Here is a 15,911-nt window from a genome sequence, read left to right on the forward strand (position 1 = left end):
CCCAAAATACTGAAACGTCAAAGTAGTAGTGAGGGTTTCACATACATGAACATTCACAAACGTCGCAATTAACGAATCATAACATGGTTAATAAAAGTTTAAATAATATTAAAAAATAAACCATTACTTTGAAAACGACAGGAAGAAGTCTTGTTTACATGGCTAGTAGATCCTGCTCCAAGTAACGCTAATTTAGCTGAGAGAAGTGAAATGATTATTGGAAGATAACTTGGTAAGGAATGTATTATTTCAAGACTATATCCAGAACTATGCGTTTACTTTTTAAGTACAACCGAGGATGATTTTAATGGTCCCAATGTTATGTGTAACTGTTATAAGTTGTTGCTGAGCTGTCAAGTGGAGCTTGCTAACTTAACTAACTTACTAACGTTAGCCAACTTGTAGCACTGTCTCTTCAGGTGTATTGTCCATAGTTGAAAACGTTTAAAATCAGTAATGGCATATGGGTAAAGTACAAATACTCATGAAAGCTCTTCTTTACAGCTCTCTAAGAACACATTGTTGCATCCGTGCAACATTAACTTGCCGATAAGTTCCTGGTAGACTCGTTATTGGGAGTGAATCCTTGTAAAGAATGGCGTCAGCAAAGGACCCCTTTCAATTTCAAGGTCGGTGTCATCATTAAGCTGTTGTGTGACTAGGAAATCAAGTTCCTTTATTTAACTTGCCATGCGTTTTCTCAGCATATGTGGCCTTCACATACGCACATCTCTCTGTTCCTGTGCTACAATGTAATGGTGGATTGAAAAAAAATGCATATCTCGCTCTCTCAGAAAACTGTCAAAACTTGTGGTTAATACTTTCTTTATATCTATGTCAAGAATTTGAAGAAGCTGGCAATCTGTTAGAAGCCAATAGAGATGCAACCACCATAAGCATTGAGGATGATGTTGTCAACCCTGAGAAGCAGAGAAAAGCTACTGGCTTCACTCCTGATGTTGATAATGAGGACCCACTTGGCAATGATGACGAGACAGAGGTCAGGACAAGACTTTTTTTTGAGCTTTTAAATATTTTTGCTACAAATGTTCATTTGATAATCTTTTGTTGTTGTCACTTTCCTTCTTTTTCAATTGAAGCTTCTCTCTGGGCAAAAGAAAAGTGCCCCTTTCTGGACATTTGAGTACTACCAAAGGTTTTTTGACATCGAGACCCATCATGTAATATATTTACTATTTCATTTAATGACTATTAAACATTACACCAACTTGTCTTGTAATATGAATTGCCTCAGAAAAAAAGAATTACAAATGTAGCCTAGATTAGCCTACCAATGTAATGGTTGCTAACATTTCTTTCAGGTGAAGGAAAGAATCGTTGGATCAGTGCTGCCATGGCCTGGGAAGAACTTTATTCATGTCTACCTTCGTAGAAATCCTGATCTCTATGGTTAGCACTTCAACAGTTTAATATATTAATACTTGTAATAAAGTTGTTCAGGAGAAACCAAATTAGCACACAAACTTAAGTTCTAATGCTTGTTTTGTGTGCTTTCAGGACCATTCTGGATTTGCACAACTCTTGTATTTGCCATTGCCATCAGTGGAAACATATCCAACTTTCTGGTGCACCTAGGCAAACCAAACTACAGATATACTCCAGAGTTTCGAAAAGGTAAGTGGCTCACTTGCTCAAGATGAAGGCGAGAGAAAACTGTAAATTTCATTTGTTTCTCTTTTTTTAATTCCAGTGACCATAGCTGCAACAGCGATCTTCAGCTATGCTTGGCTGGTGCCTCTTGCCCTTTGGGGGTTCCTGCTATGGAGAAACAACAAGATCATGAACTTGGTGTCATATTCCTTTATGGAGATTGTCTGTGTCTATGGATATTCCCTCTCCATTTACATACCTGCAGTGGTAAGACCTAAAGTTTTATATAATGTCTATATGATGTGAATTTCCAGAACATTTACCATACCACAATAAATATAGGCATCAGATTTTGTATCCAAGATTGTATCCATGTCACCTGCACCTTCTACATTGGTATCAAGATGTGATGCATTTTCAATACAGCTAAAAATAGTTGATCCGAAAGATCCTTTTTATATAATTTTTTTACAATTTTGACAACTTTAATTTGAGACTAGAGAACAAAATAACAGAGTTTGCATGAACAACTTTTTAGCAGCATATTCAACAGAAGATAACATCTCAGTACCACACTGAATTGTTCAAAAGATTTAGAACACGTGATGAATTTTTCTATGCATGTGTATTGAGTTGGCCCCTAATGATAATGTAATATAATGTGGCTCCAATACATTTGCAGTCTTCTTATTTCTCCCTGAATCATGAACACATTTAGAGCATTGTTGGTGTCTGAGAAACTTATTTTAAAATCCACTGTTGTTTCCTAAACAAGGTCCTTTGGATTATCCCATATGAATGGCTAAGGTGGTGCTCCATCGTGGTGGCGCTCTGCCTCTCTGGTTCAGTCCTGGCGTTGACTTTCTGGCCTGCAGTCAGGGATGACCACCCAAAAGTTATCATAGCTATCATGTCAGCCATAGTGGTGCTCAATGTCCTGCTCGCTGTTGGATGCAAGGTAACTGTGCCTTTCTATAATCATGGTACTGCTTTTACATAACTTTACTGGTAGAGCTAATTCCAAATTTCAGAGATATGGAAAATAAATCTGTTTGGAGAAATACAATCCTGTGTTCATTGTTCTGGTTTGGCAAACTACATCTGCGCTAATCCGGTAGATTCAAGCTTGCACATCCATCTCGGTGTAGATAACAACAATGATTGACTCAATCTCATTTGATCCCAGTAACACGGTCAAGCTGTGACCCACCTTGGCGGTGTCATCACAGACATCACACTACACTGATATTTTGTGCATGCTCCTCCCTGTGTGTTTCTGGGAAATTACTTAACCTGATAGTGTCGAGTGTCAACTCCCTCTGGAGAGACTCTCTTCATCGGAAACTGTGACCGCATTTGCTAACTGGTGTGAGATTGGGCTGTTAGTGCACTTCTTAATGTGAATCCTGTCAGGTCCACGGGAGTATCATATGTCTGGTCACATTCACGTAATTAGTCTACAAAGTAAGCTCGTATCTGAAAGCCGACCAAGATTAATGGTTTGCAAGAATGCCGTATTCTCTCCTGTAACACCAAGCATTTGCTGCATAGTTGCTCACAGACACTCCGGCTTTAGTTCTTGATTGATGAGTAGTTTCTATCAATCCTGTAATTGCTTTCTTCGCCAGGTTCTCTCACACTCTTTTCCCTGTTTGTTTGGTTTTTCAGGCCTATTTCTTCAGCAAACCAGAACCAGCACTACTAGTTGAAAATTCTGCTGCAAAAGAGGTGATCAAAGCAACTCCCTTGCAATGAAAGCCTTTCATTGTCTGAAGGTAAACAAACGTGACACTGAATCTTTTTAAGCCATGATCCCATTGTATAAATACACTAATAACCTGATACATGTAAGTCATATTTCCCCTCTTGATACTTTCTCATAGCCATTTTTATATTCACACTTTGTTGTGTTAAGAATGACAAGTCCCTGCTTCAGTAGCAGCTCTAAATTGTTGGCCTATTTTATTGGTTTTGGCTTGAGTGCATGAGATTTTCTGATCTGCTAGAGCTGAACATCTGACACCGGACTTCCTTTACATGATTTCTCCTTCCCAAAGCAAGTGTTATTCTTTTTTAAATTGCAGGTTCTCCTGTTGCCTTATTAGAGAGAATCGGGTTGCTGTGGTGATGAAGTCATGGGTCGTCTGGATTTCACCTGCACTTGGACATTCTGGCTTAATCCTTAAAACCCAGTGTGTATGGTTCAACTGCATGACCTCTGAAAATGTACACTAGTACCAAGTATGTTATTTCTAACTGGAAGGGTTCTAAACTTTTTTAAAGATAAAGGTGGTATGGTGTCACTCAGCACACGGGAGCTCTTATAGTATGGTAGTTTTCCGCTTTATAGCTATGATGTTAAAATGTTTAGATAACCAGTCTGTGCAGTAATGTTGGTGGCATCAAAGGCATTTTGTATATGCAAGTTTTTTTATATATATATATGCAAGTTTTAATGGGATTTGGCTAATATACTTTGTATACAGAAATTTCTGTATGAACAGCAAAACATCTACAGGTTTGGGTGAGATATTCAACAAAGTTATTGTCTTTTCTTCAAACTGATATAACCATAAGTGCTGTCAACTAATGCCAAAGACCCATCCTAAATGTCCAAGAGATTTACAACTTGTATAATTATTTTTTTATGATTTCTTTCAATGACAAACTGCATTTGATAAAATGTATGGAATTAAATATATAATTTCTCAATGTTTCTTGGGGGGGGGGGGGGGAGTAAGACCCTTTGCTATTAATTACTATAAATCATCACTGTTATCATACTAGTAATGCATTTACATTCCACCAAAGCCAATTTTATAGCAATTTTAGGTGTATTCATAATTTACCAATTAAGCTCAATGTACAGATTGTTCAAATACTGTGTCTGTTAGTTAACTTTTAAATTGTTTTCTGAAGAATTTGATTATGAATATCTAAAACAAGGAAGGCCTATGCTAAACACTGCCTGAAACTCGCATCAAACCTTTAAAAAAAAATCAAAAAGTATGAATAGAATTTTACTAAAACACAAAATTTTATCACTGCAAATTTTTGTCATTTCATTTATGAAAAATAAATTGTATCTTTCTACATGTTTGTTATCTGTAATAACAGTGTGTTTACTTCCCCAAAGGGCAAGTGATTCTGGATTGTTGCATCATATAAAATATCAGTCTCAGATATACGTCGCTTTGGATAAAAGCATCTCCTAAATGAAAAAATTTAATGTAATGTAATGAGATAAATGCTTAAAATAATAGTAAATGCTTTTGCTCATATAATTCATTGAAGCATTTGACATAATAACCTTAAATCACCCCGGGTCCCACACGTGTAGGCAACGTGACTCTTTTATATCAGCTTTCGACAGCATTAAAGGCCGCCAGTGCATTTCAACAGTTTGACATTTTAAATATTTAAGGGAGAGATTGTAACTAATACGTATAACTTCAACATTTCAAAGAGAGCGTCCAACTTTAAAAGTGGACATTTGGCTGCCGCTGCTGTTTTTCCAATTCATCCATCTAAACTGTCGTGTGTGTGTGTGTGTGGCCCGAGGAAACCGATAGAATCTACTGTGTCACTGTTTGGATGCACAGATCACCTGCAGTGGAAAATGTTACTTATGTAAAGCCTGTTTCCTACACAGAAGCTTATAGTGAGCATCTTATATGCAGGTGACATCGCTTAAGTCTCTGTTTCATATTTCCATGGATTATTAAAGGCAAAGTTTTTAGATTAATTAACAAAATAGGGGAAAAAAATTGTGTCACTTGAAACTGTGTCAAAGGGATGGTGGCGCCCTAATTAATGGTCATTCTAGCCCCAGCTTTGAGTTACACAGGAGCTGCCTGTCAAACAGAAAACCCTCTTAGAGGAATGTCACCTGCCTCTGTCTCAGGCGTGCAGGTAGTTGCTCGTGCTTGAGAAGTGAATTTACCAACACAGTGCTCAAGGACTATTTGAAGAGCCTGTAAGTAATAACAATTTTTAAAAAAGAAAATGCCTTTATAATATTTCATTTTTCATATTGTGTTTTGGGAACCTTACCCTAGGATGGCAACCTCAAATGTCAAAGGTGAAAAAGTGTCCAAATTTGAGACCTTAAAACTTTTGGAGAAATGCAGAAAGGAAAGAGATGATGCCATGCACAGGGAAAGTGTTCTCAGAGAAAAACTCAGACAGTACGAGTCAAGGCTGCGTTCAACTGAGGCTCTAAAACAGAAACTGAAGACCTTGACCATGGACAACAAGGACCTGAGGAAACAAGTGAAGACTCTTCGTACAGAGATTGGACTTGAGTGCAGCCCTAAGTTCAATGGAAAGACCACTAAGGACATAATCAATGACTTGCATGAAAAGGATCGTGAGTGCAGTTCCCTGTTAGAGAAGGCTGGGAAACTCAGTCTGACTATTGATGATTTGACATCTGAGTTGGCAAATACAGTCACCTCTAAAACACTTTTGGAAGATCAAGTGCAGTCATTGCAGCAAAATCTCAAGGATATGACAAATAATCAACGCCGTCTGCTGAAATTGTGGGAAGACAAGAAGGCCCAGAGGGAACAGCTCGCCCTTCCTGCAATTATCCAGAAACCTGGACAGAAACCAGTTGTCCATAGAGCAATTCAAACAGAGATGTCCGTCAGTTCATCCCAAAAGCTTCCAGTTAATGCATTTGAGACCAAGTCATTCTCTCGTGACAATGACAAAAAGACTGTTTTGGATAAACATAGTTTTACAACTTATGGAAATGGCTATCATCATGACAAGAAAGCTTTCATGCATGATGAAACCAAAGGGATTCAGAACTGACTTGACCCACTGACTGAAAACTCTTAACACTGCATTGAGAAAGTAAAGCAGAGACATTAAAAATACTTGGAGTAATGTTTATATATCTGTAAATGACTCAAAAAGTAAAACAAGATACAATTGAAACATTTTTAAGCTCATTTATGACTGATTTGATTTATTGGTGCCTTGTGTAATTTAATGCAGTGAAAAAGTTGTTGTCATAGTGCTTGTTCAAATGTAACTTAACTTTAAAAAAACAAAAAACTATAACGTATGAGCCCATGCCGTTGAACCAGGCGGGGCTCCGTACATAGGTCATTTAGTTTGAATATATATGTATAAGTTTCAGCTGAAAAAGCTCATTTAAATCATAGACTGTAAAATTTAGACCAAACCGTTGTGGCTGTGAGAGTCTGGCAACAGGCAGGAAGATGGACAACTTTTACTAGGGGTCCTTCAGAGGTCCTTTGAATGCATGTGGCGCGATATGGGAAACAGAGGAAAATAGTTTTGACAGCAGGAGAGCCGGAGAGATTATTGTCGCCAGCTGGTTCTCCATTTGTCTAAACAACATGTTTTCTGCAGAGCAAAGTTGTTGGTTTGTCCGTAAGGTGAGTCCCTTTTTTTTAAAATTGGTTTTTCATTCATAAAAAGAATAAATATATGTCGCCGGTGCTAGCGTGCTAGCTCCTAAGTAGCCTGATCTATTTATGCTACCCTCTGAGAGCTAACTTAGCACTTTTCAGCGTTAATTAACACACAAAAAACACATAAAAACAATTTACAGAACAAGAAAGGCAACGATAAAGAAGTAAAGAAATCAGGCACACGATTTGAACATATATTGTAGAGAAAAAAAAGGAAACAGGAGCACGTAAAATGAATAGTATTAACTTACCCCTTAATATGTAGCTGTATGATGAGACTTTGCAAAACATGAACAGAATCAAACAGACATAAATTAAAAAGGGGCGTCTGTTAGTCATTTTACTTACCCAGTAAAATAAATGATTAAATTATTTTTGTGAACGACCATGTCAAAATATGTGAACGTTCTTTCAAAAAAATTTGTATGTATGTACATACTGAAAGAGCAGATGGTCAATAGCTTCTACTGCAGAAGAACAGATAATAAAATAATCAATTTCAAACTTACTGTTTTAATGTAAAAAGCTACTGACTGGATAGATATTACGTCAAAGCTTGTAATTTAATTTATCAGGGTTAAAACGATCAAACTTGACTAATTAAAACTCCTTACAATTACGTCTGTTACTGCATTTCCCATCATTCAGGTTTACATCACAAATATTGGGACTAGGCAAAGTAGCAGCAGGTTTTATGAAGAGAAGAGAAGTGATTGAACCACCTTACATACTTTTTTTTTTTGTACAACCTTTGAAAGTAACGTAACTTTGTCTGTCTTTAAATTACATAGTTTTACCAGCTATTGATCAGTTAATATCATGGCTATAATAATGATTAACTGCACTGTTCAGGTGATTTGTTGGAGAGCTGCGGCCAGTATTGCTTGGGCTGTCCTCTTGTTGCCACCCACCACAGCTGTTTTTGTGATCCTCAGCGGATTCAGTCTTCTCCACCCAATCCAGACGATATCAGGTCAGCCGCTACCTTCAATGTGACATTTGATCATTAACTCAGTTTTCCTGTTGTAAACTAACTGACTGCACACTTCGTTTGTCCTGCAGAATGTCTGTCCCTCTTAGGGAGTGGAAGTGCCATCTTCTCCCTCATCCTGCTATGCGGAGTGATCCTCATGGTTGGGTTCCTGAACCTCGAGTATTATACAGGTGAGTGTCAGGAGCAGGAAGTTAAAACAATGCTGCAAAGGTAGATGTCTGACTTTGTCTTTAGGGATGTCCTGTTGTCTTGCAACTGAAGGGTTACTTGAATGTTTTGTTTGACAGCTCATCTGTTTAGTTTATACACTACAGAAAACACTGAGACAGACTGAGATCTCAAGTAAATACATCAAACATCTCAGCCAGAAATAGGAAACAAAGTGCATATGATAACATTTTAATAAGACTACATTATGGACCGAATAAGAACTACATGATAACAATCATCTTTTTTTATTAATGGAGTAATCAATAGATGTTTTGAAATCAGCCCAGAGGAATCTTAAAAACACCTTTCTTATTTTGATCCATTAGTAAAGTCATTTGTAATGATATGAAACAATGAAAAAGCAATGAACTCTTTGCTTTTTGAAACTATGATCAAAATGTACGTTTTTCTAGATAAATGACTAAGATAACCAATTAACTAATTGGCACTGATTTTATTTAATTAGTTGTTTTGGCACTGCTTTAGCATAATCATGAGTTGTTATGATTGCTAAAAATGGTTCCAAATTACACTTCTTGTTGTAACAGACATTCAAAGAATGCAGTGTTTAGCAAAATAGTTTTTGTTGTAACTTTGTCATTTTTTCCCGTTTCCTCTCAGTCATCCCAACAATCCCATGCTCAAAAATCGCCCTTTTGGGTCAGCTGCTCCACCCTCGTCAGTTTGTTAACTCCTTGGCCCACTGTATCATGGGAATAATCGTGGCCTGGTGTTGTGCCGTCACCATCGGGGGCAGATACGAGACGCTCGGTTACCCTTGTACACAGAGTGATGGGTAAGGAGCTGCCACACACATTATCACATTGAGCTTTACATGCTTCATTAATAGTCTAATTGTCCCAATTTGTTCTCAACATCGACAGCTCCCCACAGATGTGTCTGAATGAGTATCACCTCATTCTTCTGCTGGCAGGAGCCTTTGTAGGATTTTCTCACAGTCTATTGGGTGTGATCCACAACATGAACTATGTTTCTTTCCACACTGTTCAGGTATGTGATAGGAACTTACTCATTTATCTGTCTGATAATGATGCAAAGACTGAACATTTAGGATCCATTTTTGCCTGAATGGCTTAGTCTCAAATTCACAGACAGTGCCTCTCTCTCTCATTTAGAGTTATCATTCATTTACCTCTACAGTTCTGTGTAAATTTGTTTTTTTAGAAAAATGAAAATACAGGCAATGCCCTTTGAATGGCAGTTTATATTAGTGCTGATTATCACTGCTTGCTATTTTTCCTTTAGCAATACAAGTACCTTCGCTTTAAGGGATCCCTACCTCTGGTGGTGAAGTGCAGTGCCACTCAAGCACTTTACTCTATCAGGAACTACATTATAGTGTATTTATTTTTGGGTAAGTGACCTCTCTTTACAAATTAAACTTCAGAGATAAAGTGTCAGATTTAGTCAGTTAGGTGGACCGCTGATGTGTCCCAACATCTGAAGGAAATTGGACATTTGCTCTCAGAGCTACCTAAACATTAGATCAAACTGCACAATGACACGTTTAGTGTGTTGGTCAGTTATTGTCGTTCAGCTTCCTTTTTATCACTCCTTTTTCTGCACAAAGTTCCTAAAAGTGATATATAAATAAAATATTATACTTTGATCTTAACAGGTTACATTCCGAGGGCATGGATCTGTAAAACGCTCAATCTTCATTTGAACAGGTCAGTGTGGTTTCTGGGTCACATATGACTAAACGAGCATCACTGTAAATGTCTTCCTCACAGTGTGTTTTCACTGAATTGATTTCATACATGTATTTGTGTGCGATCTCGCCCTCCAGCTCTGACAATCCTCTCGACACCATTGCCGGACTACTGGACTTGTCCCTGTTCTACCACCTGTGGATCAGTGCCACCTTCCTCCTCTGCACATGGTACATCACACTGCTGCTCTTTAGGATCTTTGTCACTGAGGTATGTGTATCTATACATTTATGCAAGCCCCTAACACTGCAAAACCCAAAGTCTCACTGTACTTTAATACAAAGGTGACTAAACACTGAAGTGAAGGAGTTTTCTCTGACAAACTATGGTTGTTTCTTTGCAGTAATTTCTGGTTTAAATTCTCATTACAGGGGGCGTCAACATTTTTATTTAGATTAGTAGTAATCCCTGGTTTTACTACTCAGACTTTAGCAAAGATTAATGTGGCAACCACCATAAAATAGCACACTTAGTCCAGTTTCTAATAATCCATTCTGAAGGCCAAATCATGTCTAATCGGCTTAAAGGTGGAGTGTTGTATTTCAAGGTAAAGACATCACCTCTTTTAATTATTTAGAGACACTAGGGGGCAGTGTTGTCATTGCTTTGAATGTCCATGGACCTGAAGAGCACCAGACTTAATGGGATTTTGTTCAGGTTTTTGTTCAATCCCCCATAATCGTCTTAAGCGAACAGTTAAATTTATGCTTGAGGAGCTTGACTTAAAGGTAATGTTATCTAATGTGTTTTCTGTTGTCTGCAGGTGTACAGTTTTCCTGTGCAGTCATCTTTTACTGATGATATCCACCAGTGTCTTCCAAAAGTTCTTACTGACAAGCATCCAATGATATTGAAGGTAGATAAAACATCCAGTCAGCTTCTTTCAAGTTGCCTTATTTTTGTGTTCCTGCTTATTAAAAAATGTTTGGATTTTGACATGTCTTCCTCCAAATTTTTTAGTTTCTAGCCCTGCAGGACTTGGCTCTGCTGTCTCAACACTCCCCGTCACGACGCTGTGAGGTCTTCAGTCTGAGTCAGCCAGGTGTGTTGTCCTGGCAGAAAAAGGATCCTTGCTTATACTGTTTTTGCTTCTTGTATAGCGACTCTTAAATGTGCAATGTTCTTTTTAAGTAGCTTAAAGCTAAATGTATTTACATTTTTATTTCTGTCTTTCTCAGGTGGCCATCCTCATAACTGGAACGCCATCAGCAAGGAGTGTTTGTCTCTGCTGGCTGATCTGACTCAGAGACTCATAGCCTATCATGATACTATAGCAACCAATGGCAGGGCAAAATCACTATCTACTGGAAGTGAAAGGAAGACTTCATCGGAGACATCAGGTACATTGCTACATACCAGTGGTTGATAAGTGAAGATTTGTCAAGAATGAACATTTGATGCAAAGATTCAGACATTTACAGAAGAGTAATTAGAAAATATCTGTCTTTAAAGTTCTGCTAACATATGTGTTTTATATATTTTATGTAGCTGTGGGTGTAGTACAATTTTACACACTGTATTTAAATTACTTTTGTTGTGAGTAGTAATTAGAGGACTAATTACCAGGTAATAGTTATACATTCCATCTGCTTTCTTTTTTTAAAGTATGGAGAATGTGTAAAAAATGAAAATGTTGTTGTTTAATGATCATCCTCCTATGTTTTGTATTCCTTTCTTCTTTTAACCTTAAAAGTAACCTCAGGCACAGAGGATCTTATGAGCCCCAGGCCCACTTTACTCATGAAAACACCGGCCTCTGTCTTTGCCCGCTCCATCGTTGGTGGTCCTTCGAGCCCCCTGACGGCACCATTCACCCCTGACCTGAATAGCCCCTTTGCTTCTCCGGGCCTGCGGCGTCTCACCGCTCCAGTAGAACAATGCTCGCCATGGCACGGATCCGTGCAGAGCCCACACATCATGAGGAGAGCCCCAAAACTCTGGTCCACCTCCACAGGTGAGAGGAGCCTACTGAAAGATGAATAGTCACTCAGATCAAACTGACGCTTTAAAATCCAATTTTAGACACAGGGATTTGTTAAAAAGATGCTGATTCTGGTCTTTTTTGAAATAAGTAATACACCTCTGGAGTAAATGTTAATTGTTATAGTCATTTTAAATATTTAAATTTAAATATATATATGTTTTTTCAACTTGTGTCAATGACTCAAATTTAGCCCTCAATGTAAATGAATACACATCTGTCAATCCAGCTTTCTTGAAGGTTCACATTTATGATTGAGCCTCTGTCTCGATGCAGATTCACTGGCCAATGGCAGTCCCCCGTCATCCCCTGCCTCAGTTCCCAGTCCAAAGCAGGAATCCTCCAAACCAAGTCTCCTGGCTCAGTTCCTCCAAAACAGAAAAGAACAGGTACTTCAGCCTCGTCACAAAGGAGCATTACAATGTGTTTGATAGAATGTCCAGCATTGTGCTTCTGACATAAGACTTTTCATACTTCATATGCTGGGCTAACATAAGAAGGGTCATACAGAGGACGCTGCATCATCTGATTTTTTTTTATAACTTTCCTAAACCGACGATCAGACAGTGACACTTGCTTTCCATAGTGACTGGCCAGGTGTGTGCAGGTGGGAAGATGGACAAAGCTCCACTTTCCTCGTTCACAACTCAATCTCACCAAACACTTTTGTGCTGCCAGCATAAGTGTGACTGAAATTAGGACCAAATTCTGAACAGTAGCTGGGGATATGTGTCTTACCTGTATCCTGATTGCTCATCTATTTTTACTAATAATTACTTGTAATTTCTTCATTTGTGTTTAAATTTTCTTGATAAGTTTTTGATAGCAAAACACCTTTGTCCCATTCAGGTTAAAAATTTCTTGGCAAAGCGGGTGCTGATAATGTATTTGTTTAACAAGGTAAGGATGTGTGGCATGTGCAAGCTCTCTCCCTTAGGTGCTGAACACTGTGAGGGGCTCCCTGCATGCTCTCATCTGTAGATTTCCACTTGGTTTCCCCACCCTGCAGCATCACTAATTTATCCATGGTTTTGGGTTTAATTGTGTAGGCATTACTAATGTAGATCCTTCCACCCATCTGTCTGTTACATCCTTGTTAATTATCCTTACTAATTACCTTTTTAAAAGTTTGAATTAAAGTGTCAAGTAACATGCATAATATAATGTAATAGTACATTGCACTATTCTATTCGTAGAAACTAGTTGGGTCAGTCTTCCTTGCTTTTTGAGGTTTATGTATCTTCCATTAATCACGCATGCATATTGTAGTGTAGTTTCACTAAAACTTATTCATCACTCTAATGTAAATGTACATCTGTCTGTTCACTAGAGAACTCCTGCTAGCTAACAGTTTCTCTTGCAGCTCCCAGAAGCCTCCAGTCAAGCTCTGTTTGCAGACAGCCAGGCTCACATCTGGGCTTTAGAGGGTAAGAAGAGCTGGTGAACTTTATTTTCATTGGATGTGGATCTCGTGTCCTCTTGATCCAGCATGTACATTACTGTGTGCTCTAATATCATCCATCCAGGGCTGTCTTACCTTGTTCAAGCCTCTTTCTCAGAAGACCAGTTTGGCGTTGTACAGACTGCATTACCCAACATTCTCAGTTGCATGCTTGTCTTACAAGAGGTAAGCTATTATGATTTACTGTAGCTATCCTGATAATAATAGTGTAGAAACTGTGATTTTAAAAATTTGACTATCAAATTTCATAATTGTATTTGTTGTACTTTACTGAGTGTGTGTGTGTGTGTGTGTGTGTGTGTGTGTGTGTGTGTGTGTGTGTGTGTGTGAATTGGCAACAATCTGTGGTTGAATACAAACTTTGCACTGAACCTTGTTCCTTGAAAACAAAAATTGTGCAGTTCTTGGTGCTTGCACAGATTGACAAAGTTAAAACAGTCAGTTCATCAAAATTGTCAAATTTTGTAGAGTTTATCAAATGAAAGCTGTCAGTAAGAAACACAAATGAAATTCCACTGTTTAAGAAGCAAATTCATGTGGGTCAGTCAGGCAGAAGGTATTTTATCTTTAACTGGAACATTCACTTATTGTTTAAATGTAACTTAGTCATCGACATTCACTCCATAGATGGAACTTGAACTCTCAAGAGTGCTTTGTCAGTGCAATAACGATGCATTGAGAACATATAAATAAACATATAACAACATTTTTGCTTTGGGTTGTGTGTCCTCTTTGTCTACAGGCAGTAGATCGACACTTCAAGCTGCCTCACGCCTCCAGTAAACCCGTCAGGTCAACCAGCAGCATGGGAGACTCAACTTACAAAACACTGCGCTTCGCTCTCAGGGCCACGCTCAAGACTGCCATCTACAGGATAACAACCACTTTTGGAGATCACTTAAAGTAAGGCTGGGTGTGAATAAAATCAGAACTTTTTTTTTTTTTTTTTTCTATAATAAAAAAAACATTTCTCATGCTGAGCCTACTAATTCTTGCTGTTTTTCTTTTGTCCTCAGTGCTGTTCAGATGTCTGCAGAGCACCGGAAAAGATTGCAACAGTTTCTGGAGTACAAGGAATAACACAACTGACACTCGGCTCTTGTGCCTTCTGATTCTTATTAGTGTGATTTGTGTGTGCGTGGGTGTGTGTGAGCATGCACATCAGCTTAAGTGAAGGAATGAGTGAAAGCCCATGATAGTGCCTCTTTTAATATTTATGTCTGCACTATGTCGTGGCGGATTGTATTTGATAGTCTAGATCACATCTCTCACACGCATGAGGTGGCAAAGTCCAACTGACAGACTTGAACCAGGTTGGCAGGGGTTATAAAAGACTGTCACCTCCTGCTTTTGGGAAACTTAAACTAGCTGATTGTGTGGATAAGCAGCTCATTCCATGTTTGATTCATTTGTTTCACAAGAGCATATCAAGTAATCACATTTGACTCGTGCTCACTGGGATGAGTTGATAAGGGCTGTCTATAATGAATTATGTATGTTGTTTTTGGTTTCATACTACATCTTCTGTCCGCCTGAATTATATCTATGTGATCTGAAAACATTTTTGCATCAGATGTGAGTGAGAGGGTTGTCAGGAATGTGTTCTGTGTTACGAGAGCTCTTCAGTTTCACAGGTGTTGGGAGAGTGTATTCTGAAAATGTATTTTCTTAGATCTGGTTTTGTTCTAAACACCAGCCTGGAGAACCGGTTTACAGCTGTGCACATCAGCTTAGGTTCGCCAACGAGAAACGATACTGTAATCAGATTTACATCGAGACACCTGTTTTGTACGTTAGCCGATGTTTTTCGTCAGGTTCGTTCATGTGAAATTAAACTGTCATTCATGTGAGATCAAGGATGGAGACTGACTGGTTACATGTGTGGGTAAATATGTTTTGATGGTCACTGCCAACATGCATTGAGTTTAAATTCCCACTCACAACCTATTGAATAAAAACATTATGTAAATAATATTTCCAAGGTTTTCATCATTACTCAGCTGAAGTGAGCACATAGTAAATGCTTTATTATTTTCTTCATCAGAAATGATGCATAGTTCCTCCCAGCACTGTGGTGCTCATTCTGCATATTGATAAAATATTACATCAGGTGACTTATTGCAAGGATTTATGCAAGGGGATATGCAGCTCTACACAGTGCATTTACATGCCCTTAGGCAATCAGGTATATCAAGCTAAACAAAGGCTTGCTGCCAGCTCTTAACATATAAAAGTTTTCAAGTGAAGACCTAGTTGGGTCAAAACATTGACTTTTTTTAGTCCAATAACTTTTTGGAAAGCTAAAATCCAGTGTGTGGACATTACTTCTTTACTTCGTTGACTCAGTTGGCCTGCACCTGTCATAAATACAGGATGGTATGTGCACACAACGACCTCTCTGTTCAACACATTTGGCTCTAATATGTTCTGGATGGTGAATTCCACAAAATAAACTTGAATGAGTCAGCAGAGA

At 38.3% G+C, this 15,911-nt stretch overlaps 3 protein-coding genes across 4 annotated transcripts; all 3 read left to right on the forward strand.

The window, feature by feature from the left end:
• The first annotated feature begins 122 nt into the window (after positions 1 to 122).
• Positions 123 to 4,706, forward strand: yipf1 (Yip1 domain family, member 1). The gene is made up of 10 exons (XM_044367872.1): positions 123 to 232; positions 505 to 629; positions 843 to 1,000; positions 1,101 to 1,181; positions 1,323 to 1,410; positions 1,519 to 1,635; positions 1,712 to 1,878; positions 2,387 to 2,569; positions 3,280 to 3,386; positions 3,696 to 4,706. Exons 2-9 carry the CDS (start codon positions 596 to 598, stop codon positions 3,364 to 3,366), a joined length of 915 nt encoding a protein of 304 aa, XP_044223807.1. The 5' UTR covers positions 123 to 232; positions 505 to 595; the 3' UTR covers positions 3,367 to 3,386; positions 3,696 to 4,706.
• Positions 4,707 to 5,042: 336 nt separating this feature from the next.
• zgc:113691 (uncharacterized protein LOC503529 homolog) lies at positions 5,043 to 6,770 on the forward strand. Its single transcript, XM_044367874.1, has one exon. It carries the CDS (start codon positions 5,671 to 5,673, stop codon positions 6,427 to 6,429), a length of 759 nt encoding a protein of 252 aa, XP_044223809.1. The 5' UTR covers positions 5,043 to 5,670; the 3' UTR covers positions 6,430 to 6,770.
• Positions 6,771 to 6,866: 96 nt separating this feature from the next.
• On the forward strand, positions 6,867 to 15,412 carry ndc1 (NDC1 transmembrane nucleoporin). 2 transcript variants are annotated; one of them, XM_044367858.1, is made up of 18 exons: positions 6,867 to 7,022; positions 7,911 to 8,031; positions 8,121 to 8,222; positions 8,884 to 9,058; positions 9,147 to 9,273; positions 9,529 to 9,637; positions 9,902 to 9,953; positions 10,073 to 10,205; positions 10,759 to 10,851; positions 10,956 to 11,037; positions 11,174 to 11,335; positions 11,689 to 11,949; positions 12,253 to 12,365; positions 12,826 to 12,876; positions 13,340 to 13,403; positions 13,503 to 13,603; positions 14,181 to 14,341; positions 14,455 to 15,412. In XM_044367858.1, the coding sequence occupies exons 1-18, from the start codon at positions 6,984 to 6,986 to the stop codon at positions 14,516 to 14,518; spliced, it is 2,010 nt and encodes a 669-aa protein (XP_044223793.1). In that variant the 5' UTR covers positions 6,867 to 6,983; the 3' UTR covers positions 14,519 to 15,412. The 2 variants fall into 2 exon arrangements, with proteins under 2 accessions (XP_044223793.1, XP_044223794.1); XM_044367859.1 differs by lacking the exon at positions 12,826 to 12,876.
• The last annotated feature ends 499 nt before the right edge of the window (positions 15,413 to 15,911 follow it).

The sequence above is a fragment of the Thunnus albacares genome, chromosome 12, assembly GCF_914725855.1.
Source record: "Thunnus albacares chromosome 12, fThuAlb1.1, whole genome shotgun sequence".
Lineage (NCBI taxonomy): Eukaryota > Metazoa > Chordata > Actinopteri > Scombriformes > Scombridae > Thunnus > Thunnus albacares.

What these genes read in the sequence shown, in the direction of transcription:
- yipf1 (XM_044367872.1), top strand. Translation starts at nt 596, where the DNA reads ATGGCGTCAGCAAAGGACCCCTTTCAATTTCAAG. An exon ending in TACTCCAGAGTTTCGAAAAG is followed by an intron (nt 1,636 to 1,711) that starts GTAAGTGGCTCA and finishes TTTTAATTCCAG; the next exon opens with TGACCATAGCTGCAACAGCG. An exon ending in TGCTCGCTGTTGGATGCAAG is followed by an intron (nt 2,570 to 3,279) that starts GTAACTGTGCCT and finishes TTGGTTTTTCAG; the next exon opens with GCCTATTTCTTCAGCAAACC.
- zgc:113691 (XM_044367874.1), top strand. Translation starts at nt 5,671, where the DNA reads ATGGCAACCTCAAATGTCAAAGGTGAAAAAGTGTCCAAATTTGAGACC.
- ndc1 (XM_044367858.1), top strand. Translation starts at nt 6,984, where the DNA reads ATGTTTTCTGCAGAGCAAAGTTGTTGGTTTGTCCGTAAG. An exon ending in CTCAATCTTCATTTGAACAG is followed by an intron (nt 9,954 to 10,072) that starts GTCAGTGTGGTT and finishes CTCGCCCTCCAG; the next exon opens with CTCTGACAATCCTCTCGACA. An exon ending in GCATGCTTGTCTTACAAGAG is followed by an intron (nt 13,604 to 14,180) that starts GTAAGCTATTAT and finishes CTTTGTCTACAG; the next exon opens with GCAGTAGATCGACACTTCAA.